Source organism: Mesocricetus auratus, unplaced genomic scaffold (assembly GCF_017639785.1).
Source record: "Mesocricetus auratus isolate SY011 unplaced genomic scaffold, BCM_Maur_2.0 Super-Scaffold_100013, whole genome shotgun sequence".
NCBI classification, from domain to species: Eukaryota; Metazoa; Chordata; class Mammalia; order Rodentia; family Cricetidae; genus Mesocricetus; species Mesocricetus auratus.
This window is the reverse complement of record NW_024429196.1, coordinates 11938993-11963406: the sequence shown is the minus strand read 5'-3', so window position 1 is coordinate 11963406 and position 24414 is coordinate 11938993. Positions and strand designations below refer to the sequence as shown.

Genomic DNA, 24414 nt, shown 5'->3' with positions numbered 1-24414 from the left:
GTGATTGTTTTGCCAAATGAATAGGATATGCCCATCAAATTGCCTTCAAAGTAGCCATATTTATTCCCATAAATTAATGTTGCTGTCAACTTTGGTTAGATATGTTTCTTAATGCGGTGGTCAGCAGTCTGAAGACTCACAAGTCAAGATACCAAGGATAAATGTCTGTTGAATGGCCAGCCATAAATGAGACATCTATATCACCCTTTCCACAACTCAGGGTCTAGTGGAGCAAGCGGCAGAAAGAATGGAAGAGCTGAAAGTGTGGGGATCAGTAGGAGCACTGACCTCCAAGCATTTCACGGCTGATGCACTCTTGAACTCACAGCAACTATGATTAACTGCACTAGAACTGGACAAAATCGTACCTATCAATACCTTGTAGTAGAAGTGGGAGGGACCCACTCTTCCATAGGGACTTATACAGTTAGTAATTGAGGAGAAGGGAAATTTTCTTCAGTGGCGTAGCTACTGGTAAAGTATCCATGTCCATATAAACAACACTAATGAAACTCATTGGGCTATACACACATACATACACACACACACACACACACACACACACACACACACACACAGAGAGAGAGAGAGAGAGAGAGAGAGAGAGAGAGAGAGAGAGAGAGAGAGAGAGAGAAGTAGAAAGGGGGATATTTAGGAAGAGAAAATTGATTAGCAGGAGTAGGGGGACCTTGAGAGGGTAATGGAGGGATGGATATGATCAAAACACAGCAGTGAGGAGGACATATATGAAAATATTATAATGAGACCTAGTATTATGCATACTTCATATATGCTACGAAAGCATTCAAAAATCTTACTCTTTTAGACCTGATCTGCATATTAAAGTATGTGTGCAAAAATATTTCTTTAAAAAAATCAGTTGAAGGAAAATAAAGATATATATATTTACATTAAAAAGGTAAGTCATATTGATCATTGTGAAAGTCAAATATTAAGCACACAGCAATCCTTGTGTACTTCCATAACATCATTTTTCTGCATATATGTGTGTGTCCATATGAAAACAAAAGCACTTATGTATCCATGGTCAAGTAAATATTGATGGCTGAAATATAGCTATCCTTCAACACCTGCAGAGGTTGGTGCCAGGCAACTCTACGGATTCCCAAATCCAAGAGTACTCAAGTCCTTTTATTTTCATGTAACATATACACATCCCTCTGTGTTCGCAGTTATCTCTAGGTCACTTATAATACCATTTAACTATAGACACCTGTCAGTCAGCAATGGAGATAAGCGTGCAATGCATGTTTAGACTTGTTCGCTGTCGTGAGCTCATAGAGAAGACCACACAAACTAACATGGCTGCACCACCACCAAGCAATATGATATTGGGACCATAGTGGTTAATGCAGTCTGCCCTTGACAAAATAATCATGAGTTATTTTATAACTATATTACATTATTTTATAACTATAGTATGGCTATAGTTGTTGTAAGTGAATGTTATCAAGAAAAAGTGTTGACATGTTCAATGCAGAATTTTTTCAAGTATTTCTGCCTAGTGGAACAATAATGGATTCACAGATCTGACTGCAACATACAAAGATACTCTACCCTCACCAGACTATTGCTGCTGCAATTGACATTAGTCTCGTAGTGTCTTAGCAGTTTTTAGAACTCTTGGAAATGATCTTGGGTGAATCTTTCATTTACATTTAACACATTTCATTCCCTTTGCCACATTACACACTGCCAAGCAGCTCTTGAAAGATGAGTATTCTTATCTCTTTATTTCCCAATCCAGCCTTGCCAAATAAATGTGCCCAAAGCTGTTGCTATTTCACAGATATCTTTATGAAGCAGGGGAGCATTCAGTAAATTCAATTAATCACAGACATTTTAAAATACCATAATATTTTAGCGTGTTAAATAGAGGTAAATTCTACATTCCTCTGACATGATAGCAACACATCTTAGTAGCCATCTCATTGCTGTGACCAAATATGTGATAAAAACAAATTCAAAAGGAGGGAAAATATTATTTTGACTCATGCTTTCAGAAACTTGAGTCCAATTTCTTCACTATGAACAAAAGTGTTACCTTACTATAAATCACTCAAGGAATTAATCCATTCATCCCTAGAAACATCATCACAGACAATCTCCTTGGTATTTCTCAACCCAAACAAGTTGGCAGTCAAAAGCAGCTATCAAGAATGGCTTGAGGTGTTCTCTCTTTCAAGTAAAGAATCCTAGGCAAGGTGACTCCCAGAACAATGTGCAGTTTGTTTGAAAAAACACAAGCTCAGGTTTTGCTCTGCAGCAGGTCCCACGATTTAGCTCATCCTCCAACATCAAATCAGGTGGCAGCCAGACATGGAATTCCAGGGTAAGCAGAGACTTCTTCTCCACATAGTTCTTTTCATGGATGTTTGATCACAGAGGAAAGAATGAAAATGCAACAGTTATCCCCTGATAAGCTTTTAGAGATCACTCATGTCTGGGTCTCTTCCTCTTTCAGATGGGTGAATCAAATGAAGACATAGACCAGATGTTCAGCACTTTGCTGGGGGAGATGGATCTTTTGACCCAGGTAAAACCCTCTTCTTAACCCTTATTGGTTCTGCATCCTCGGTCCACGTGGTTTAATATAACAGTCATACATGCACAGCTAATCTCAATGTCTGTGCTCATCGTGACGATGGGAGGAATTCCCATGTTGCTCTCTGAGCAACATCCCTAGTAATAACCTTCATAGAGACTAACTGAGAAAATGGCACTGAGTAAGATGTTTTTGTGTCATCTTTTAAGGAAATGCTATATTTCAAAGGACCATTACGACTTTCTGAATGAGCTGTAAGAACTTGGTCCCCTCTAAGAAGCATGAAAGTCACTCAGCCACAGGCTACATAGCTAAGAAGAACATTCAACCAAGAGTAGATTGACCCCACTGTGTATGATTAGAAAGGGTGGATAAACTTTGGTATTCCAAGTTTCCTAAAATAAGCAAAAATTAAAGTGAACTTAAATACAGTAATGTGATTGTAATACTGAAAAAAATTTCAAGCTTACAGAAAAGTTGAAACAATAATATGAAGAATCCCTATATACTTTTCTCCCAAATTTCTGGATGAGTAACATACTGTTCTATTTATGTTCCCCATCCATCTCCCACATATCCCCACCCATCTCCCATATATCCTGACAAAGGTGGCCTTCCAAATAAAAACCAAAAAGTTTAGTGTATGGTGCTGGGGCAGCACATCTGTTAAGAGCTGTAACTCTAGTTCATGCGCTTATAATTTGATGAGTTCCTTGAATCAAAAATCTAAACATAAAAAAGGAAAGAAAACAGAGAAAAAGTGCTTATAATCTTAAAATATAAGTCACATCTAAGCAAGACAGAACACACAGAGCATACAAAACATACTTTGTAAAATGTGAAACATTTTAATTTCTGCATGGCAAGAAGATAAGTGATGAGATTATAGCATCAAAAATCTACACTCTTGAGGGTGGGGGCCTTGTTTATCAGCCACTTATTGGAACTGTCAGGGCATTAACTCCCTTGGAGTAAACAAATAATTAAAATTTTTTGCAGAAGAATTTCTTTTCCAGATAACTGGACATTCCTTTCTTTAATGTCACTATGTAAGCCCTTATAAAATTATATATAGTATGTGCCTTCACTTGCACAGCAAAGTCTCTCTGTTGCTTAGAAAAATTAATTAGTTTTGCTGGGTGGTAATGATGTACTTCTTTAATTCCAGCACTTGGGCGGCAGAGGCAGGCAGAATCTCTGAGTTCAAGGCCTGCCTGGTCTACAAAATGAGTTCCAGGATAACCAGGACAGCCAGAACTACACAGAGAAACCCTGATCCCCAAAAAAAGAAAGAAAAGAAAAAATAAAAATCAACTATTCATTCTCATTATTCTCAGTTAACACAATCTGTTTCAAAGCATTTCTTACAGGGTTTTTAAAGCTGAAATATCCTATAATAGAAAAAATACTCACAAAACATTTAAGCAAGAACGTGATCTTTAAGAGAATACTTGGAGAGAAAAAGGGATAAATAACGAATGTTTGGGGCTTCAGAAATGTTGGTTTTGTGACTCACTCACAGAAACTGTGGGATCTGTTTTCACAGAGTTTAGGAGTGGACACTCTCCCTCCTCCAGAACCCAAGCCACCCCGAGAAGAGTTTAACTACAGTGTGGGATTTAAGGATTTAAATGGTAAGCACAGAAACTTGTTTTCTTAAGCAATTTGAAGCCATAATGACAGAAATCTACACGGAACTATACTCTGACCATGAAACTAATGTGGGCATTGCGGTAAATAATGTACAAGCCCTGGACTGTGGGCAGTATTTTACTATGTCTGCACTTAATTAAGAAAGGCCATTAGATATTTTTGCTTATAACGATGAAAGGGAAAATCATCTTCCATTTATGAAAAGTCTCAGGACAACCTCACCTTTTGAATAGGAAACCAAAGTTTCTTCTTATTACTAAGGAGTCAAGAAAATGTGAGTAAGAAAATGTCTTTTCAAGGATAACCGTTAAGTATTTATTAACAATGGATAATACATGAATGGGAACTGATTCAAAATATGTTTTATTCTAAATATGGTATTTTAACATATATATCATTTACTGTTTGAAACTTTCAATCTCTCTGAGATCAAAGTTTTGCTTTATAACAGGATCCTCTTTTCCATTTTTTGCAGAGAGAACTGTTAGATCTAATGTTGTTGAAATGATAATAAGTCTTGAAATAATAATTTCCAACTTTGTAAGAATTCACTGGAAGTCTTGTAGTCAGACATGCTACCAATGCATCACAAGGGCGGCCTCACTGGAACTCTTGAAAAAGAATAGCTAAAGACTTTCAGTGGCTATAACAGTATAAAAGCCAAAGTAGCAAAGAAGCCCTATACATAACCCAACCTCATGGAAGTAGCAAAGAAACCCTGTACGGAACCTAAAGATCTGGTTTCTGTTTCCACGTCTCACTTAACTTCATTGCTTCTGTCCCTTGCACTGTTTCCTTGATAAGCCTGTAGGCACCAGTGATCACTACTTGGTCAATTGTAATGCACCTCTTTCTAGTGTTCTCTTTTTACTTCACCCTTCTATTCACCACAAAATTTTTTATGCCAGCAATGTCCACCAAGATTAACAGCGTTCAGGAAGTTTCCAAAAAGCAGCCCACTTTTGTGGAATTCTGACAGCCATGCTTAAGATTCTTGCACACATGCAATGGGTGTTTTGTTTGGGCAGTTTTCTAGTTTTATTTGTTTTGTTGACAGGGTTTCACTATGTAGTCCTGGCTGGCCTAGAACTTTCTATGTAGATCATGGTGGCCTTGAACTCTCAGAGATCTGCCTGCTTCTGCCTCTGGAAGTGCTACAAATGAGCATTTTATCATCAGTTCCACTAAAATTTAAGTTTAGTCAGTGTTTCCATTGCTGTTAGTCAACTCTGTGTTTTCTAAACACTTAGTGCCTAGTATCAAAAAGAAATACCAAAGATGACAGAGTCAATGAAACCCATAAATCTCTAAGCATAGTCATGTTAGGGTGCAGCAACAGGGAGACAAGATGCTGGTGTATGGGCTGACTTTGGAAGAGGACAAAGCCACCAAATTCCTGATGTGTGATTTTAAATTTGCTGAGAATTCATTTTATTGCCCTCAGTTAAAATGTTATTAAAATGATTTAAAAATATTTTGCTCAGTGGACTGTAGTGGCACACACCTTTAGTCCCAGCACTCAGGAGGTAGGGGCAGACAGATCTCTGTGAATTCGAGGCCAGCCTGAGCTACAGAGCAAGTGCCAGAACACATTCCAAAACTACACAGAAAAACCCTGTCAAATATATATATTACACTTGATCTTAGCCAAAAGACCGAGAAGCAATACATATATACATACATACATACACACATGCATACATACACACATATATATGTATAAATATATATCAAAGTCATTCCCAGAATGACAGACTTAAAAATAGAATCCATTTCTCATTCTCTATTCCTCACTATCTAATGTTGTAACTGATTAATAGAATTTATCTGTAGTAACACATTTAAGCTATATGAAGAAATTTTGATTCTCTGGCATATTGATATTAATGAACAACAGTGCTGCATGGCACTGATGATGTCTGGCAATGAGCTGGCTTACAGTGCTCTCTGTTTTTTTACAAAGTTAAGTTTGTTTTCTGACACTCCCGTTTCCTCATTTTGGGCCATCCTGCACAGGATTCATCCCTTCTTCACCGAATCATCATGTGGTGACTGCCTGATTCTGTCCCCGACACCACTCCCTCTGTTCCAGGCAGTCTAGTCAACTTGCTGAGCATGAATGTGGCCTCTACAGCAATCTCATACTTGGACAAAGTCCTAATGAACGCTCTTCCTTCCCCCATGTCCCTAAAAACCTTGTTCATTCTTTCTTATAAAAAGCTCACCCAGCCCACTGTCTTCATAAAAACCTTTACTACTTAGTCTCGTTGGCTTTACTCTTTAACACCTTGGCTGAATTAATCCTGCACTTATGATGTAAGGTTCCCTGAGGTCAGATAGATGGGATAGATGTTTATCTGTACTCCCTAAAGGTAGATGAAACCCACCTGATCACCAGTGCTCTCCCTTCCAAATTCTTAGGGAGAACCCCCTTTCCATTCATTTCCACTTTCCTCCTCCTCTACTGTCCTGAAGTTAGAGGCTCTTGCACCAAAATACTCAGGAGTTTCCTGTGTAGGCATCTACTGTGTGCTCAAACCTGACTTTGTGGCTGGAGTGTGAGACACCCCCGTGGAGAGCACAAGTTTTCCCTCTTCTTCCTGTTAGAAACTTACTCACATTAAGCACTGAATGTAATTATTTCAGGAGTCCCAATATGTGGGTGTTGCTACTGGATAAAAATATTTTTCTTATTGTATCATAACAAGTTAAATAATGATTCCCACCTATGTGTATATTATTCTTTAAAAAACAACTGCTTTCTATTTTATCTGGATGCAAATAGTTAGGTTTTTTTCTTTTTTTCCTCTTAAGAGTCCTTAAATGCCCTGGAAGACCAAGATCTAGACGCCCTCATGGCAGATTTGGTAGCAGATATAAGTGAGGCTGAGCAGAGAACCATCCAGGCTCAGAAAGAGTCCTCTCAGAATCAGCACCACTCAGTACTTCAGGGGGCATCAGATGGCCGGGGTGCAGCCTCACTTGGTTATGGAGCAAGTGCTGCTGCAGCTGGTATTAGCCACTATGAAGATGCTTTGCCACCTCCACCAGCAGAACCCATGTTAGACCTTCCACTGCCTCCACCGCCTCCACCGCCTCCTGAACCTCTCTCTAAAGTAAGTATTGTAATGAATCTTTCTCTCTACTGCCAGCTCCCAAATAACTACATGGAGACTTGTTAATTATGAAAGCTTGGCTTTAGCTTAGGCTTGTTCTCAGCTAGCTCTTATAAAAAATTAACCCATTTATATTAATCTACACTCTGCCCGAAGTGTTACCTCATCTCTGTATTGCCCATCCTGCCCCCTCTGCATCTAGTGGGCAACTCTGCATTTCTTCCCTGAGTCTCTCTCTGCCCAGAAGTCCAGCCTATACCTCCTGCCTAGCTATTGAACATTCAGGTTTTTATTACACCAATCACAGTAATACATCTTCATACAGTATACAAATATCCCACAACAAAGTATGTAGGATCCAAGAAGGCAGAACCATTGTCATTTACTGCCCATCACCTTGGACTTTCTTTGAAGTGATAATTACATCCACAAGTTTGTGTGCCTAGACCTCTGAAGTACTATGAAAAAGGATAGTGTGTGCTTCTTGCAAATCCAGAGAGCCTTCCACGAATAATGTTGTCTCATTGTTTTCTATTGTTATAACTGAATACCACAGATGGGTAATGCAGAAAAAAATAAAGGCTAATTTAGGTCCAGAGGTTGGGAGTATTATAGTGTGGTTCTGGCTTTCTGCTCATGACCCACTTACTTTATAAAAATACCACTTTGTCTTACCTTTCAATCCTTTACAATGGAAATTAAACTTCAACATCAGTTTTGGTAAGGACATTTAAATTATAATAGATGTAAGCTAAGAACACATTACGACCAAATTTAATATTTATCATAATTTGACTAAAAGTAATATTTTCATGTGCATATTCATTAATAATACTCACACTTTGGAGAATATGTTTTATTAAAATTTTTGTTTGTTTTTTGAGACAGGGTTTCTCTGTATTGTTTTGGAGAACTCATTCTGTAGACCAGACTGGCCTCGAACTCACAGAGATCCGCCTGCCTCTGCCTCCCGAGTGGTGGGATTAAAGGCGTGCCTTATTAATTTTTCATGGATTAAAAAACTAATTTATATGTTTCATTATCCCTGTTCCTATCCCAAAATATAGAAAAGAACAGGTTTTCAGTTGAGTTAAATTGAACTGTTGCCTCTGGCAACATTATTCAATAGGACAAAGACTATGTGTCCTTGGAATGTCTTCAATGGGGAGGGTATTGTAAAGACAGGTAATGAATGCTTGATAGTTATAAATTTCTGAATTTTGTAAAATAACTGCAAAGTTTACATTGTCCTTATTTGGCAAGTTAATTACAACATGTTCCTCAAAAAAAAAAAAAGTAGAGATAACACTTTGAAGAATTTTTCTTAAGTGGGTCCCTTAAAATATTTCCAAGTGAAAACACAGCTCTGGGTGCTGTAGCTTCCATATTGTTTGTACTGAGTGATTCACATGACCCTCGTGGCCCTCAGAATTCCTACAACTTTAAACAGAAATCAAATGTTAAGCCACACTCTATCACACTCATTGCCTCACCATGTTTATTCTAGATAAATCATTTTAAAACTGGTGACTAAGACAGAGCAGAGGCTCATAACAATAGATTCCTCAAGGCTTCAGGGGTATCATAGATGCCTTAAAAGTAAATACAACGTCAAACACATAGGTAGAGACTTATAAAACTCCACACTTTCACGTGTCCTTAAAGCATCTTGGCACTCAAAAACATTTCAAGAGCCATTGGTATGAGAAGAGATGATTCTATCAAACAATAGGGATGTAAGCAGAGCACTTCATTTCCTAATTATAATAAATAAATAAATAAATAAATAGAACACCTTAATAGTTCTATTCTCAGCATTGTATGTCATCAAAGGAAGTTGATCTTACAAGACTATTTCACACTCTTTGCTATTGTTCATGTGTGTTCATCAGTGGGGTGTTTTGTTTGTTTTCCTTTGCTTTGGAGGTTTTGTGATTTATAAGGTTAAGTTTTGGCTCTAGTATTAAGTTGGATGTTAAGGATCTTTTCAAGTTTCTAATAAAAGCTATGAATGCCCCCCTAAATAGATACCATGATCCAAGAGGATGTGTATGACCTGACGAAGTGCTCAACTCACCTTAGGCCAAATGCATTACTAGATTCTGTAGGATGGTCCCTGTATCGGTGCCTTTTCTGTTGCTGTGTTAAAATATGACAATCAAAGCAACTTAAGAGAGGAAGCATTTACCTTAGCTTAGGGAACAGTTCATTTTATCAGGGGAGACAGAGCAGCAGGCTGCCAGAGCAGGAAGCTTACCGATCACATTTCTATTCACAGGATAGAAGCAAAAGGCAAACTATAAGTGGGGAGAGGTGGTAAACTCTCAAAGCCCACCCACACTGATGTACTTCCTCCAGCAAGGTTCCACATCCTAATAGTTCCATTTCTTCTCCACACAGCACCACCATCTAGGGACCCAGAGTTCAAGTCCATGAGTTTACGGGGATACTGATAGTTCAAACTAACACAGGACCCTGTTTTGTGAGCTGAGCACAGAATAGCATACTCTAATAAGTATATGATGCACTTGTTGAGGTCATCATTTCATCTTCAAGGATGAAATTCCCGAGGCTATAAACAATAGTTTCTTTCTGCAACTTTGAGTTGAATATTTAATCACAGGCATTTATTTATATTCTAGAAATGGAGGGTGTAAAATTTGATGATTTTGTTACTATAAATTAACTAGACACTAGCACTAACAAGAATTACCCACTGGTATTATTTATTAGACCTTATTGACTGTTTTACTCCTTCACAGGAAGAAGAAGAAGCCCAAGCAAAAGCTAATAAAATTAAGTTAGCACTGGAAAAACTGAAGGAAGCCAAGGTCAAGAAGGTAAGCCATCAATCACTTTTACATAGGGGGCATTAAATTAATATCATGTTATAGTTACTGATAAACAGTAAAATAAAATTTTCACCTGTCTGTGGGGAGCTCAGTAGTAAGTCACCTGCTTACCATACTCAAGACCCTGGCTTAACAGTATCATGGAAAGAAAACTAAAGTGGCACTTTTCAATAGTTACCATCTTTAAAGAATTCTCTGGACACAGTGAAATGGCATTATTTTTCTCTGTATAACATCATTTAGCTAATTTGTGATTTCTGGGTAGGGAACCTGCATTCAACCGTTTCTTAAAGGCTTTCTATAGGATAGTATGATGGCAAAGAGCTCCCCTTGGTGAGATGGAGCAAGAATGCCTAACAGGGCAGGCATTTTTCTTAGCTTGTACATGACTTTTCGTTGTTTTACACATATAGTTTCACATGAACTAGGATAGTGGGAGTACAAATTTCCTTTAACAAGAAAGGAAAAGGTCTTTGGTTTTGCTACCACCTAGACAAGTGCTCTCTCAGTTCCATTTTGAGAATCTAAAATCTGTTCATCCTGGACTCCCTTCCCTGAGGGATGCCCTCTGGGGCACACCCTCTGGGCACACTGACTGGGTCAGACCTCAGCATCCCTTGGCCTCACATTTACACAATTTCTTTTGTGAATTTATATCCCTTGAGCAGCCTCAATACCTGATGTCTGCCTGGAATCACATATTGGCTTTGTTGTTAATCTAGTCTCTAATTTGTGTAAATTTTGCGTGACCTGCTTCTAACCCTACTTTATGAGTTAGTCTATAATTTTCTGAACATTTTTTGTAAGCATAGGGTTTGTTTGTTTTGTTTTTTAGGAGCATACTTATTGTGTTATAATAGAAAAACCTGTATCTAACCTGATTAGGAGACTACACCCACTATTAAAATGTTAGTAATAGTTAGTGATGGGGGATGTTCTTCTGTATATATGTTTCTCTTATTGGCTGATGAATAAGATACTGCTTGGCCAATAGATGCAGAAAGATAGGCAGGACTAGGAGACGAGGAGAATTCTGGGAAAGATAGGCAGAGAAGAGACTGAGAGGAGACACCATGTAGCCAAGGAAGGAGTAACAGGTCCGGACCCTTCTCTGGTAAAGTAAGACCATGTGGAAATACTTAGATTAATAGAAAAGTGTTAATAATTAAGAGATAGCTAGCCAGTAAGAAGCCCTAGCCACAGGCCAACAGTTTAATAATTAATATAGCATCTCTGTGTGTTTATTTGGGGCTGAAAGGCGGCTGCAGGACCTGGCAGGACAAGAAAGCTCCAGTAGTAAGTTAATTTAGTTAATGGAAAGAGTACTCAGTCTACATCTTATTTCAATTCCTGAAGCATCTGTCATCTCTCACATATTTAGGTGAATTGTCCTTGTCACTTGGGGTCTTAATGCTTTATATTTCCATGCCACCTGCTATAATTCTTGATTGAAGGAGTTATATACATGATGATTAATTTAGTAAATGTCCCTTGACTGTCCCCGGATCCAGACTTTCAAGGCTCATATATGAAGATGTTTTCCAGAAAGAACTGGTTCTATTCCTTGAAAATGGCAATCACCTTGTGGTTTTGATGTTGTTATTTTGTTTTGTTTCTCTTTTATTTTGTCATGTAAATGTCAGCTTTTCCTTACTGTGACAAACACCTAAGATGACCAACTGGTTACTTTTCTTGTTGCTGCATTGAATACCCAGCAATAGCAATCTCAAAAAGGAAGGACTGGTTTTGGCTCTCAGTTTGAGGATGCAGTCCATTATAGCAGGAAGGCATGGAAGCAAGACAATCAGGGGCTGAAGTATCAGGAGTGCAAGGCCACTGGTCACATTGTGTCTGCTGTCAGGAGGCAGAGAGAGATGAATGCTCAAATACATGAGCCTGTAAGAGACATTTAACAACCATGACAACATATGTACCATGCCCACTGAGGTGATGAGGATGAACTGCTATGCTGTTGTCTGAGATTAGCCTTTCCACTCAAAGTGCAGTTCAGTTCGCCTTCCCTGCTCTTGTCTCCATAGTCCAAGAGCCTTCTGTGGTGCTCATCTCGTACAGTGAAGGTTTGCCTCCTTTCTGTCTCTATGTGATTTGGCTGCCATTGTCTCCTTAGCCTCAGTTCTCTCCTCTCTTCTCTCCTCTCTCTGTCTCTCTGTCTCTTCCTCCCTGTTTCTCTGTCCCTGTCTCTGTCTCTCTCGTCCTCTCTGCATTTACTGCACTGAAACTACCTGTCCTTGTAATTGCTCCTTGAACATTCCTCAATTGCTTACTGTGGTGCCTTTGTACCTATCCATCCTTCCCACTCTTGCTCAGATTCTTAACAGACCTTTTTTTTTTTGTTCCTCCCTTAAGTATTCAGTCACCGTCTGAGTGAGATTGTCCCCATCACTGTACACACTATTCCCTAAAATTCTTTTACCTTTTCTACTTTTATCCTTAGTGTTTTTATCACCACCCAATGTACTTACTATCCACTAATTATTGCCTATATTCCTTCTGGGCCTCTATAGAATCCCAATGGAGACTGTCTTCTTTAACGGAGCACACCCATGTATTAGAGGAGGTACTAGATGTGTACAATAGTAAACAGGTCCGGTGAGATTGTTTTCTGTGTTAAGCTAAATTCTAGCAAAAGAGGCAAGTGCAGTGAAACAAATTAAACCAGGCTCAGCATGGTACCCCATGCTTCTTATCCCAGCACTCAGGATCTGGAGGCAGGAGAACTGCAAATTCAAGGCTAACCTGGACTACACCATGGATCTAGACCCTGCTAGGACTGCACAGCAAGACCTTACCTAATAATAACGATGGTTGTTGTTGTTGTTGTTGTTGTTGTTGCCCTTACAACAACAGAAACATGTGCTGGAAACCAGAAGAGGTGGTAGACAGTGCCTAAGCCACTCCTCACATGCACTGGTGATAATGAAGCCTCTCTGAGAAGGCAGCTCTTCATCAAAGGCTTCAGCAGCAGCAAACATGTGGCGAACGTTTGCCTGACAAGTGCAAGGCCCTAGACTTGATGCTCATCACCTCAAGAGAGGGAAAAGGGGACCGAGGGAGGAAGAGTAAGAAAAGAAATCATAACTACATACTTTCAACCACTGGATTGTTTATAAGAGGGGGCCACATTGTGTATTTCTAGAAGAGATAAAAAGAGAAGTGTCTCTTACAGAAGGTGGGACAAGAGTGGACGCAGTGTCTTTGCTCCAGGTAGCCTGCGGAGAACAGGGGCCTTTCAGCTCTTCCGGGCCACCTATCCAAAACAACAGAGCTTTGCCCCTTTTAGTTCCCATGGATTGTGACAGCAAACCATCTTCCTGGACCCAAGGAACATGCAGAGGAAGGAAAGAAGGTTCCTGGCTCTCTGGCTGTGTTCTTTAAGACAACAACCTGTATGTGACACAACACATTTATAAGATAATAGAAACGCTCCAAGTTTAAAGAAGATGACAGTGAGGGTCTCACACATGTTTTAAAGGATGAACGTGAGTTAGTGCAGGAAGGTGGGAGGTCAGAAGGTCAAGGGCAGCCTGATAGAGACCCTGTCTCGTTTAAATTATAAAAGAAAAAAACACCACCACCCCTCATCAGAAGTATTTGCTCTTAAGGATATGGTGGGATGTTGACATTATTTTGAATTACAAATTATATACATGCCTTATGCCACCAAACTTTTGATGCTGGAAACACAATTTAACTTATTTGTTAATTTAATTTATTCCAAAGTTCTTTGACAGAATAGTTCCATTTGTAAATCTTATTATAGAAGCCCCAAAAAGTAATTTGCATGGTTTAGGGCTAAAATATTTTCTACTTAACAATTTTCAAGTGAAAATGAGATTTCCTTACCGAATCATTTGGCTCCAGAGAAGATCATATGATGAATTACACAGCATTGCTGTGATGTGGTGCTGTTCCACGTTGGTACAAAACCCCTCTGCAGCTTGCAAATGTGGTAGAAGCTGTGAAGAACCACAAATATGATTTCCTCCTATTCAGTCACTATGTTTTTTAAACTTTACAATTATGGATATTCATAAGCACATATGGTTTAAACCTAGTTTACCATTTCTGCCAAAAGGCAGCCTCTTTCATCATTATGAAACTATGTGGTTTAGCAATATCTTCCTCACTATAAAAATGAAAGGAAAAGGTACCATATGTTTTCCTTTCTAAAGCATCTCTAAGCAGGAATGAAATGTGGTCAAATGTCAATATTTTTCTCTATCAGAAATACTGCTTTCAAAGTCCTGACATCAGTGGCAGTAATTCTCAGCAAAGAACACATATGTGTCCCACAGAAAAATGCAAAAAAACAAAAAAAGCTCTAGCCAAGCTAAAGAGGGTGTAATCATCATGACAGGGGCAAAGAGGTACCTAAAGAGTCACTTGTCCCCTTCCTGTGCCATCAGACTGTTGAAATAATGGACCTCAAAGAATTCAAATTTCACTAGTAACCCCATGCTGGGAGCCAAAAAAAGGCTTGAACTCTGATGCCATCAGCCTGCTCTAGTTTCATGCTGTTGATGTGATTTTAAAAAACTCTGACCAAAAGCAAGCTTGGGAAGAAAAGGGCTTATTTGACTTGTTCTTCCAGTTCAGGGAATATCATTGAGGAAAGTCAAATTGGAATTCAAGGCAAGAACCTGGAGGCAGGAACTATGGGACGAATGCTACTTGCTAGCCTGCTGGCTGGCTGACTCACACGTTCATTCATGCTTAGCTAGCATTTTTATACATCCCGGAACCACTTCCCCAAGGAATGATGCCCTCAACAGTGGGCTGGGCCAACCTGCATCAATTAACAATCAAGACAGTCCCTTACAGATATGTCCACATACCAAACTGATATTATTTTTCTCAGGTCATTCTAGGCTGTCTCAAAAGAACACAGATAGAGGAGGAACTTTCCTCAGGAAGAGATTTCATACAGTTAGGACACTTTATGAGGCCACCTTGTAGGTCAAACAGGAGTCAAAACAATGACAAGTCTTAACCGGGACTGTTTATGCAAATCATCCACCCCCTATTCAAACCTTAAACCTCTTGCTAATACCCTAAGCGATGACTCAAAGGCCACCGCACCACTTTATTTCTTCCTCGGCTCACTGTAACCTTATTGAATAAATCTCCTCTTCCTGCTGTTCGCTTTAACTAGTTAGTCCCCTTTAATGGCATGCTGGGGACAGTGGCAAAGTCTAGCTTATTGAGGCTGCCATACCCAGGCTTTTACCCTAAAAGGAACTTCAGTCACAAAGATCTTTTAACAAGAAATGCTGCTAGCCCTAAAAACAAAATGGGAACAAGAAACGGAAGGATGTTGGGAAAGCGAGAAGTTGGCACTTCTTCAGTGCTCTTTGTTCCCTGTCTCCCCCACCAGAATGCAGTGGCTTGAACCTGGGCCAAGGGCCTGTTTATCGTCCGTTTTGTGTTTTTTAATTTGTTTTTTCACCACTGTGTTTCTAATCCATATAGGAGTTCACAATGAGGTCAGGGGATGCATTCCACTTTTAAAATATGGTGTTTGCTCTCTGAGAATTTCAGACATGTATGCAATGTATTTTGACCATATTCACCGCCCCCCCCACAATCCCATCTCCAGCTCTTTCAAGACTCCCTACCGTATCCCATCCCAGCTTCGTATCCTGTTTTCTCAACTCCCTGAATCCAGTCAGTGTTGCCAGTGTGCACATATGAATAGGCTTATCCACTGGAGAGTGGGCAGCCTACCAGGGATCACAGCCCTGGAGAAAACTGGCTCTTCCTCTTCCAAGTGCCGTCGACTGATAATAGCTTCTTAGGTAAGGGAGGGGCTTCATGAATACCTCTCCCATGCTGCAATTTTGACTGTACTGATCCTGAACAAATTTTGTGCAAGCAAGTGCCACCACTGTGAGTTTGTGAGTGCAGAAATCCTGTCATGTCCAGAAGGCAGCTTTACAGTAGTCCTCACCAACATTTGGCTTCCACAACTTTTTCACCTGCTCTTCTCTAAGCCTTCCAGGGAGGGGCGTGGTATAGATGCCCCATTTAGTGCTAAGCACTCCACTTATTCTATGTACTTTGACCAACTGAGTCATGACACCCTCATGAGAATCAAAAGCTACATTAATCTATGTATAAAAATATTAAGTGTTTAAAATGCAGTTTGATGCTACATCCATTTAGTAAAATAATAATATTAGGTTCTCCTCTGGGGCCCACGATCCCCTCAGTCTTGGGTTCTTGGGCCAGTTTGTAGTACCAGGCTTGAGTTCTGTCTTATAGAGCAGGCTTTAAATCCAATCAGAAAGTGGTTGGTTACATCCCCATAATAATCATGCCACTACTGCTGGTTGAGAAAAGTCATGTGCAGCCTTACCAAACTGTGAAGCCTGTGAGCTACTGTAACAACAGTCTAGCAAGATATCACAGGTTGCATTACCAATGTACAGTAGTAAAAATAACAGCAATGTTGACACCTTCAGCTTAGCAGCCTGATTAACAGTTCTGTGGCTTTCATCCTCAGCTTGTGGTTAAGGTGCATATGGACGATAATAGCACCAAGTCACTGATGGTGGATGAGCGACAGTTGGCTCGGGATGTTCTGGACAATCTTTTTGAAAAAACCCATTGTGACTGCAATGTGGACTGGTGCCTTTATGAAATATATCCCGAATTGCAAATCGGTAAGTCTCTTTATCACATGCAGGTTGTACTTCAAAAGCCTGGCTTTTGTTTTATTGTGGGCTTTAGTCTGTTTTACACATTTGTTTCAAGATCTCAAGACATGACACATGTCACTGCCCTCATCTGAGATGAGTGTTTGTTTCATGGCTTCCTTGTAGCAGACACTCAGTTGGTAGAGGGTAGCCAGTCTTTGGGTGATATGAACTTTATTACTGTCACCTTGCTAGTGACTCTAAAGGGGGAAGAAAAGGGGCAATATGGTTCATCTTGCTACATGCTTAGGATGCTCAACAGATTTCAGGAGATCCGATCTATCAGCTAATATCCCTTTAAAGATTGCTTCCTGGAGGCATAATGTGGCTGCCAGATCTTACATCTACTTCCCCTTCCTTCCTTCAAACTTGACTGATCACTAACACTTTGCTGGTGAAAGAGGCTCAGCCCCAGGGGTCAAAGTGCAGTGAAATAAATTGATAGTCTCTCTGTCTGTCTTCCTCTCTCCCTCCCTCCTTTTCCTTTCAGCAGTTTAATAAATTCTCTGTTCCTTCCCATTCATCCATTCAATCTCAAGGCACACTGACTCCCAAGACGGTTGTATGAAACCCAGAATTACCTGCTTTTGAAACTTTAGGGCAATTTATTTTTTCTGTAGAAAACAGTCCCTTAACCAGGCATGGTGGCACATTCTTGTAATCCCACCCTTGGAGAGGCTGAGGCAGGAGGAGGATGAGTCCCAGGCCGGTCTGGGCTGCACAGAGGGACCTTATCTCAAAACTAACACAAAACAGTGCAGAAGTCTTGAAGTGTTCTTCAATCCCATGAATCAGAAAAACGAGGGAAAGAAAAGCTTCTGTAACTTTCAAGCTTGGTTCAGATATTCATCTATTAACTTGAGAATGTTAGAACAATAACTTATGAGCTTCACAGTTTTGTTCAAAATGTTTAAGGAATAGATGCTCATTAGTAACTCCCACAATGACTGTATTTACCTCTGGTAAGAATGATTTAAAATGCAAAGCAAAATGCTAACACTAAAAAAGCATGTCAAGTATTGCCCAAACTGTTATGATTTCTGCCATTTATGATGTTTCTGTATAAAATAAATCCAAAACCTGACAATGACATATAAAAATAGCAGGATCTTTGCATTATTGTGGCAGTCAGGGATGTTAGTTCCCAGGGCAGGCACTGAACCTCTCTAGTTCTCCTGCCTCTTTACAGGGGCACAGAGACAATGGCAAGTTCAGGAAAGGAGATAGTTTACTAGAGACAAGATAAACATGGGCCTGGAGGTGTGCCATGCAAGAAGGGAGAGAAGAAGCTGAGCGGGGGAGCCCAGTGACCTTTTATGGGTCAGTAACATAGTACCAGCCTCCCCCAAGTTCAGATAGTCACCTGTTTTTCAGATCAAGTGCCCTTGGCTGAATATATCCAGACCCTGCTAAGTAAGAGCTGCCAGTCTTTAGAAACCTTGTGAATCATTGTACTTAACTCAATAATAGACTCTCATTTCAATTATCTTTTATTTCATCAGAGAGAATTTTTGAAGACCATGAAAACGTTGTTGAAGTCTTATCAGACTGGACAAGAGACACAGAAAACAAAGTACTGTTTTTGGAGAAAGAGGAAAAATATGCTGTGTTTAAAAATCCTCAGGTAAGATGGCCCACATTTCATTAAACTATGTAGTGAATGAGGAAGTTTTTGTCACCTGTGTACTGGCCAAACCATAATCTTGGGAAATCTCCCAAATGTGTTCCTTTCAAATAAACACAAACTTAGAAATTCAGAGTCCTTTGAAAGATTTAGAACAAAAACTCTATTACTTTTCTTTTTTATTCAAGTGTTTGATATTTCTTAATTGCTTTGACTAATTGTTCCATCTTAATTCCTGTATTAATAAGGGTGTCATGTCAGGGGTTGTCACAAAGAGTCCCTCTGAGTCCACATTTCAAACAAACTAGAATCTTAGTTTTCTCATATGCTGACCCAGACAAAAGAGTAGACTGTCTCTGTCGCCCTCAACATTTGACTTCTATCTCTGTATCCAAGGCAGCGTTTTTGAAAAGCTCATCTCCTAATCTGTAGGAAAAGAGGAAAGAACAAGGGAATGTATAGCCAGGCTTCTTTCTCTTAGATGCCATTAGCCATAAATGCGCTACTTGGTGACCCTGAATGACAAAAGTGAGGATTTGACATCTATACAACAACCATAGACCCTGTATTCAAGGCCACCATTGTGCATTACTCCTTCACAAAACACCTTTTACATGGAATCCATGAAAATGCTGTCCGTTGCTAAGAGGAGGAAGGAGGCGTACAGCTTGCCATAGTGTTCGATGAAGCACCTGTCACAGTCTAACAGTATAATCTATGGACTTTAAGAAGTGAATACTTCCCTTCAATCCATGCTTTCCAGATGCAGGCATTGATGACTCCGGGCCTTTCCCAGTATTTGCTTCCCACCATAGTGGCAGTCAGTATTCACATCTTCATCTCCTTACTTTTCCTTTATTTTTCCCTTATTTTGTGAAATGAAATCATGTTTAGATTTTATTCCTACTCAACTTTCATTCACATTGATGCCTATAGCTTCAGTTTACTCTTCTCTCTGCCATTTAGTATTCTATCAGGTGACTAAACCAAAATATTTTTAGTCATTGTGTTGTTGGCAAACTTTCAGTTTGTAATGCTCATATATGTTTTTAGCAGAACATAGACAGATTTGCACATATACCTACGAATGAAATTACTGGGACATAGATTCTGTTTCTATTTAGCTATGGCAAATGCTGATGAGGAATTTTCTGGATATTCTTTAGGTTTGCTTTCCTTTTATCATTGTATGAAACTTCCTATTGGTTTAGTCTTAGCAACCATTGGTCTTGCTTTTTCTGGTTAGTTTGAACAACTTAATAATAAACGCAAAGTCACCAATAAGGTGGAGGCGAGGATGCAATTATATCACTAGACCCAAGAGACATGATAAACAGTTGTTTATTGGGGAACAATTACACAGAAAAATACAAAGAACCTCTGGACCATTTCCCTGTTCTTCCTACCACATTCACTGACCTACTAGAAAAGAGTGCAAAGCAAAGCCACAGCTCAAACTCCTCTCTTTCTTCTTCCATCTGCCTGAAGCCACACCCAACAGGATATGGCTGCCATTTCAGGTCCACAGACCAGATCCCTACAATTCCCCTTTTAGTCTAAAGAAGAAGGTTTTAATCCTGATGCAAAAACTATATACAATGATAACAAATGTCAAGTATACTCCAGGAAAAAGAAAAGTAGACATATGAAAATTAAAACCTACTATCAGCAAGACCAACATTAAGCAATAGATATATACTACATGTCCAGTATCAGGGTAAAGGTATGACAGAGATTACTCTGATAGCAGTCCTAATCTGGAAAGTCTAAATCTGTCTGTCTAAGATAAGAAAGGATATGGCTATGACTATCTAGTCTTCAACCTCATCAAAGACCTGAGAAGGAAAATAATACTAGAAGAGGCTGGTCGTGTAGGCATGCAACTTCCAAAGGTGCAAGCAAGAACAGAAACAGCAGGATACCTGGACAGTCGCCCAAGGTCTCACAGCAAGACAACCAACTTTGGCTAAGGCCTAAAGTATCAAATGGACCATCTCAGAAGCAGGGATATTGAAAAATTGTCTTACCCTGACTTGGCAGGGTTCAGCAGTCTTCTTTAAGTTTATCTCCAGCTAGCTCAGTCGGTTTAGCATGAGACTCTTAATCTCAGGGCCTTGGGCTCAGGCCCCATGTTGGGTGCCATTTGAAAGCGAGGATGTAATTATATCACTAGACCCAAGATAAATGATAAATGGATGCTTATTGCCGACAATTACACAGAAAAACACAAAGAACTGCCAGAGCGTTTCCCTGCTCTTCCTACCAGATCCGCTGACCCACCAGAAAAGAGTGCACAAAGGCAAGCCACCTCAAGCTCCTCTCAGCTTCCATCTGCCTGAAACCACACCCAAAGGGATGTGGCTGCCTTTTCAGGTCCACAGACCAGATGCCTACAATAAGGCATTGGTTTCACATTAAGGAAAGAAATAAAAGCATTACCTTTCAGTGTCATTTAATCAAGAGGGAGTCCAAATCTGAATTCTCTACTTTATATCCCCTGTGTCTTTTGTCTTCTATCTGTGGTATGGGTCTGAATCTGTGTTTGCCTCAAGGCTGTTTTGTATCTCTGTCCTTGTGTCTGTATTTGTGTCTGTCCCCAGTATCTCCGTTGTGTCTGTCTCTATCAGATGGATTTGCTCCATCTTTATTGAACAGCACAGAAGGTATCACATGGGGAAGGAATGAGAGACACTTTGCAGAGTTTTGAGAAGGGTCAAGTAACTTACTCCAACTAATGCAGATAACAATCAGTATCACAAACATCACTATTTACAATCAATATCAAATGTTGTGTGTTGTGGTCAACATTTATGGTGACTATTTATTTTATACGATTTTTTTCACCCTCAATTTTGCTGTTTTCAGCAGCTAATACAGATGTATTACTCTAGGAGGGCAGGACATGGAAGACAGTGTGCAATTTAAGACTGAAGCTATGCATTTCCTTAGGTTGTAAAAATTATCCGCAGCCAGGAAGCAGAGAAAGATGAATACTGGCTGTCTTTCTTTCTGAATCTAGGTTTAACAAGAAAGATTAGTCATATTATACAGGTGATATGAAAACGGAAGGAAGACTATATGTGGGGTGGAAAGAGACCAGCAAGAGGAAGACAGGGACAGTGGGGCAGGGGAGAAGGGTATGAATAATAACAAATAATAATTTCTTACATGAATGAAAGTGTCATATGAAACCTGTTCCTTCATATGTGTACTTAAAAATTGTAATTAAAAGAGAAAACAATGATGGAGAGGAGAGGAAATGACAGGGGAGAGTAGGGGTGGGGAAAAGGCAAACAGGACACCCAGTGGGTTAGAGACACCTATACTCAGGCCTGTCAACCTGATTTGACCCCTGGTTCCCATAAGGTGGGGGAGGAGGGGCGGGGACTGACTCCTGACTGTTGTCCTCTGAATCCCACACACCTGCACAATGTGGCCTACAGCATACACAAACACACACACACACACACTAATTAAATAAATAACCTTTTAAAAAGAAAACAGTGTCTACGTCCCAGAGGCATTAAAACACATGTTAAGGGAAGCTTTGAGCACAATTCCAAGAAACAACAGCGGAAGGATTTTCCAGCACTTGTTCGTCGTGTGCTTACTCAGGCCTAAGTCCAAGGCACTCACCGATGGCCAGAAAAGAGACTGTGTAGCTGGCTCTCTGGTGTCTGGTGCTGACGATGTTACTTCAGTGTGTCCTCTGACAGCACTGGCGTTCTGCTTCTCAGTTTGTAATGATGCCACAGCTGCTCTTCCTGCCCTAAAGAAGCCACTGCAGCGTGAAATCCATTTGATTTACTATTAAGGTGATGGATGGGAGGAAGGTGGTTTGATCTCACCCAAATGCAGTACTCATTTCCGATAGAGTTAGCCACAATCAATTATAAGCTTGTGGAGAGAAACCAGGGTCTGCACATTTGCAGGACAGAAGATGCTTAACTGTGGAGCGGGGAGAATTCTGTTGACTGGGAATCGATAACAGGTGACCCCCGTGTGAAAATGGAGAAAAATGGGGTGTGTGCTGATGGCCCTGCTGAGCGTCATTGTCGCACCCTATTCCATTTAAGAGCACCTCAGATCTCCTCAAAAGCTATTGTTCTAGCCTCATTCCTGAAGGCATCGGCAGTGTGTGAGCTAGCCATGTACCGTGCTTGGGTACAAGGCTACTGAGTGTTATGAGACCATACAAGCATCTTGGCTCCTTTGGGTTTCTATCTCTGTCATCTCTGTCCTTACCTGTAGCTATGGTGTTCCTCTCCATCTCAGTAGACCTCCTTGTTATGATAAAACACGAGGGGACCTTGGCGGATTCCATGGCAGACGAGGGTGACCGAGGAGGAGGGACAAGCATGCCAGGCAGACAGAGCTTAAGTGAGAAGTTTTATTAGAAAGGGGAAGGAGGAGGAAGCAAAGAGAAAAGAGGAAAAGAGACACAGAGACAGAGAGAGAACAGAAGAGAGAGACAGGAAAAGTCCTGTCTGCCCCCAGGGGACAGCAGGAAAGAGAGAAGGGGAAAGCTAGAAAAGAGCGTAAGTGGGCGGGGTCTTTCTTTTAAAGGGGTCCTTTACACCTGCGTGTAGACTACGCATGACCAAGGCTGACCAGGGTACTGCCTGAGTGCATTCTGCCAAGTGACAGGGACAGGCCAGCATAATGCCTGAATCCTTATATTCCTTCCTCTGCTACTTCATCTATTCTCATATAGCCATTATGGCCAACCTCCAGTGGTGGCTACGTCTACAAATGAAGCTCAAACTTCTATGTCTGTACCCATATACCACCTCACATATTTATCAGGTGACTCCTTCCTCAACTCCCACCCCCTTTATGAGTAAAGATCTTGTTATGGAGCACAGGCTGGCTTTGAACTCACAATATTTTCTAGTTATGGTTTCCCCTTCCTTTTCCCCTCAAAGTTCCTCCCCACATCCTCTCTCATCTGGATTCATACCCTTTTCTGTTGCTCATTAGAAAACAAATAGGCATCTAGGGAATAATAATGAAATAAGATAAATTAATTCTTTTTTGTTTGTTTGTTTATGAGACAGGATTTCTCTGTATTGTTTTGGAGGCTGTCGGACCAGCCCGGCCTCGAACTCACAGAGATCTGCCTGCCTCTGCCTCCTGAGTGCTGGGATTAAAGGCATGCACCACCATCACCCGGCAGTAAATTAATTCTTAAAAAATAAATTAAACTATGACAAAACAACCAGATAAGAAAAGAGCCAAAGAAAAGTCACAAGAATCACATATAGATGCAGAGACACACTTGCTTGCATACACAGAATTCCCATTTTTAAAAAATGGAAAACTGGAAGCCATAATATATACACAAAGTACCAGTAAAGTAGAATGGGGGAAAAGTAGCCCTAACTTAACACTGAGTCAAAGAATTTCCAAAGATGCTGTTGAGTTGTTTTGCGTTGGCCATCTACTGCTTGCTATGGGGCCTGTACTTAGTAGTTTGTTTTCCCAATGAGACTTCCTTGGAGACAACTTTTTCATTAGCAAGTGGCTATCAGTTGGGGGTAGCTTCTGGGCTAGAGATGGGGGTATGTGTCCACTTCTCCTTTCAGCTCTAAGACCCCCTCTGGTGAAGACCTTTGCAGGCCCTGTGCATGCTGCCTCAGCCTTCATGCATCTGTATGTGTGCCAGCTCTGTTGTGTCTAGAAGACCTTGATTCCTTAGTGTTGTCCGCCTATTCTGGCTCTTATACTCTTTCTACAGCCTCTTCCACATAGCTCCCTAAGCCCTGAGGAGAGGGATTTGATGGAAACATCCCATTTAGGGCTGAATGTTTCAAGGTCTCTCACCCTCTACATATTGCCTAGCTGTGGGTCTCTGTATGTTGTTTCCATCTGTGGCAGAGAGAAACTT

General features: G+C 40.3%; 1 protein-coding gene and 1 long non-coding RNA gene across 2 annotated transcripts in view; one reads left to right on the top strand and one right to left on the bottom strand.

Moving 5' to 3' along the window:
* Positions 1 to 24414, top strand: part of LOC101842645 (amyloid beta precursor protein binding family B member 1 interacting protein) — a 103928-nt gene that overhangs the window by 49074 nt on the left and 30440 nt on the right. Inside the window, 6 exon segments of the mRNA XM_040755393.1 lie at positions 2486 to 2557; positions 4113 to 4200; positions 7034 to 7335; positions 10098 to 10175; positions 16711 to 16870; positions 18406 to 18527. Of these exon segments, the coding sequence (XP_040611327.1) occupies positions 2486 to 2557; positions 4113 to 4200; positions 7034 to 7335; positions 10098 to 10175; positions 16711 to 16870; positions 18406 to 18527 (822 nt within the window).
* LOC121143494 lies at positions 13295 to 22958 on the bottom strand. Its single transcript, XR_005880701.1, has 3 exons — positions 22773 to 22958; positions 14052 to 14164; positions 13295 to 13592 (listed from the first exon to the last, which is right to left on the bottom strand). It is a non-coding gene; the product is annotated as an uncharacterized LOC121143494 (long non-coding RNA).